A 2,500-nucleotide genomic window follows, 5' to 3' on the forward strand; every position below is an offset into this window, starting at 1 on the left:
GACTCTTAAGTGCTTCCGAATACCCCGGGCTCTAAGTGATTTCGAATACCCGGGCTTTAATTGATACTGAACACCCCGGGCTCTAAGTGACGCCGAATATCGCGTCAAATCCATGCCAGCGACAATCCACGAGAGGTGTTGACACGGACTCACCTTCTGCAGAGAACGTCTTCCGCCGCCTCATGTGATCAATACTAGAACTTACTCATGACGGCGGGACCTGCCTACATCGTTTTGAAAAGGATTATGAGGAGCGGCGTGGGGAAGGAGGGAAGAGGAAGAAGGAACGAGAAAACGGAAAGAACGAGGGAACCGGTCTTTCACGCACCCGACTTGTTTCAAGGTAGATTGGCGTTTCGCTTGTTAACGCCTCGCCGAGGAATCCCTTTGCTATTGCGTTTTCCATTTATAATCTTTATTATTATTATCATCCTGTTATTAACTATTCACTTTGTTCCTCCATATGGTTTAAGATTCTCCTCTCTAAGGGAATCGACAACAAATAATGCAATAATTGCCACACGTGATAACGCAGCCCACGTTGCCCTACGCGTGAGAGAACTTTGGCCACGAAATGTTGTGGGTCAAAGAACTGCACGCGAGCCAAAGTCCGCGCGCTTGTCTGCGTGAGTGCTTGAGTTCGTGCGTGAGTATGTTTATCATCATTCCTCATCAATGAAATACAGCCAGAATAGTTTACATGATTTTTTAAAGACGCACATCGATTTCGGGGTGTAAATGCAGGCACAGACAAATTCCAGAAACTCACATGCTGCAGGAGGGTGATGACGACGTCTGGCGCGTTGGTGGAGGCGGCGTGCATGAGGGGCGTCGTGCCATGGTCGTCGCCCACGTTGGGGTCAGCGCCCGCGTCCAGCAGGAGGCGCAGCAGGCGGCTTCGCAAGGCCTCGTCCTGGCAGTGTAGCACAGTGGCTACGAGCGCCGTCGAACCTGAAGTCGATAAGGAGGACAGTGGGTTATGGATGACATTGATCACAGTTATAGTGACAACTTCATTGTCTGTGAGGAGGGCAAGGCTTGGGGAGGCCACGCTTCCTGCTTTACCGTTTTTAGGTATCATATAGTTGAAAAAAACGACAAAAATAGGATAGAGTCACTATCCTATATTTAAATTCGGCTACCTCTATCTTTCTCTTCTTTTCTCTTCTCTTATCTCAATTCTCTCTCTCCCTCTCCCTATCTCTGTCTGTCTCTATATCTATTCGTCTAACTCTCCCTCTGTCTGTCTGTCTCTCTCTCTCTCTCTCTCTCTCTCTCTCTCTCTCTCTCTCTCTATATATATATATATATATATATATATATATATATATATATGTGTGTGTGTGTGTGTGTGTGTGTGTGTGTGTGTGTGTGTGTGTGTGTGTGTGTATGTATGTATGTATGTATGTATGTATGTATTTATTAAATTCGGCTACCTCTATCTCTCTCTTATCTTCTCTTCTCTTCTCTCATTTCTCTCTCTCCCCTTTCTCTCTCTCTCTCTCTCTCTCTCTCTCTCTCTCTCTCTCTCTCTCTCTCTCTCTCTCTCTCTCTCTCTCTCTCTCTCTCTCTCTCTCTCGCACTCTCTCTCTCTCGCACTCTCTCTCTCTCTCTCTCTCCCTCTCCTCTTCTCTTTTCTTTTCACTTCCTCTTCGCCTCTCTTTCATGACTCGTTACCCTGCAAGCGCCCACTCCCACTTTGTTTTTATCACTTGCGTTATTTTCACTCTCTTTATCAAGCAGCGGAAGTGTGCGTGCGCGAGAGGCCAAGATTATCCTTCTCGGCATCCCTTAACAACAAGGACCAGGGGGGCGCTTGAGTCTTGGCTCCGTGAAGCGACTTTCTTTTTGGCGTTGTAGTGTGGTAGAGTCGGTTGCAATGATGGCTAATTGTAATTGATATATTTGTTATTATCTTTATTATTCTATGTATTTTGTTGTTGTTTTTACTCATGCTGTTATCGTGTAGCTTTTATTGTTATCGTTATTATCATTGATGGATATTGTTGTTAATCATCATCATTAGGAATGTCATTATCATTATCATAACTTAATATTTTTATCACTTTCGTTATTATTATTATTATAAATATTATCGGCAGGCAATACATCAGGCAATCTCAGCATAAAAGTTGTAATGACAATACAATAATTAGCTACTACTACATATTCATTAGCAAAATTGGCAACTATCACAATTCTTAAAAGAGAATGATGGATAGAAGGAAGAAATAATTTTAACAGTTGATTAAAAAAATAATAATAAATAAAGAAATAAAGGAATAAAGAAACCATAATTTTGCAGGAACACATAACAACACAGTTATAAAACGACAAAAGAACATTATTATAAATCCGATTAAATTGTCTTTGCATGTTCCAGACTGTCGATCCGACTAATGAAAGCGAGAAAAAGGCTAATTATAGTACTATTAGTGTTCTTACGAGTCATATAATTACATGATGACCGATCACAAGACTCGCCATTCTGCAATAACTT

General features: G+C 42.3%; 1 protein-coding gene across 1 annotated transcript in view; it reads right to left on the reverse strand.

The window, feature by feature from the left end:
- Positions 1-2,500, reverse strand: part of LOC113824453 (ankyrin repeat domain-containing protein 34C) — a 92,161-nt gene that overhangs the window by 72,783 nt on the left and 16,878 nt on the right. Inside the window, exon 2 of the mRNA XM_070123162.1 lies at positions 770-951. Within this exon, the coding sequence (XP_069979263.1) occupies positions 770-951 (182 nt within the window). The remainder of the gene's footprint in view (positions 1-769; positions 952-2,500) is intronic.

The sequence above is a fragment of the Penaeus vannamei genome, chromosome 1, assembly GCF_042767895.1.
Source record: "Penaeus vannamei isolate JL-2024 chromosome 1, ASM4276789v1, whole genome shotgun sequence".
In the NCBI taxonomy this organism is placed as follows: domain Eukaryota; kingdom Metazoa; phylum Arthropoda; class Malacostraca; order Decapoda; family Penaeidae; genus Penaeus; species Penaeus vannamei.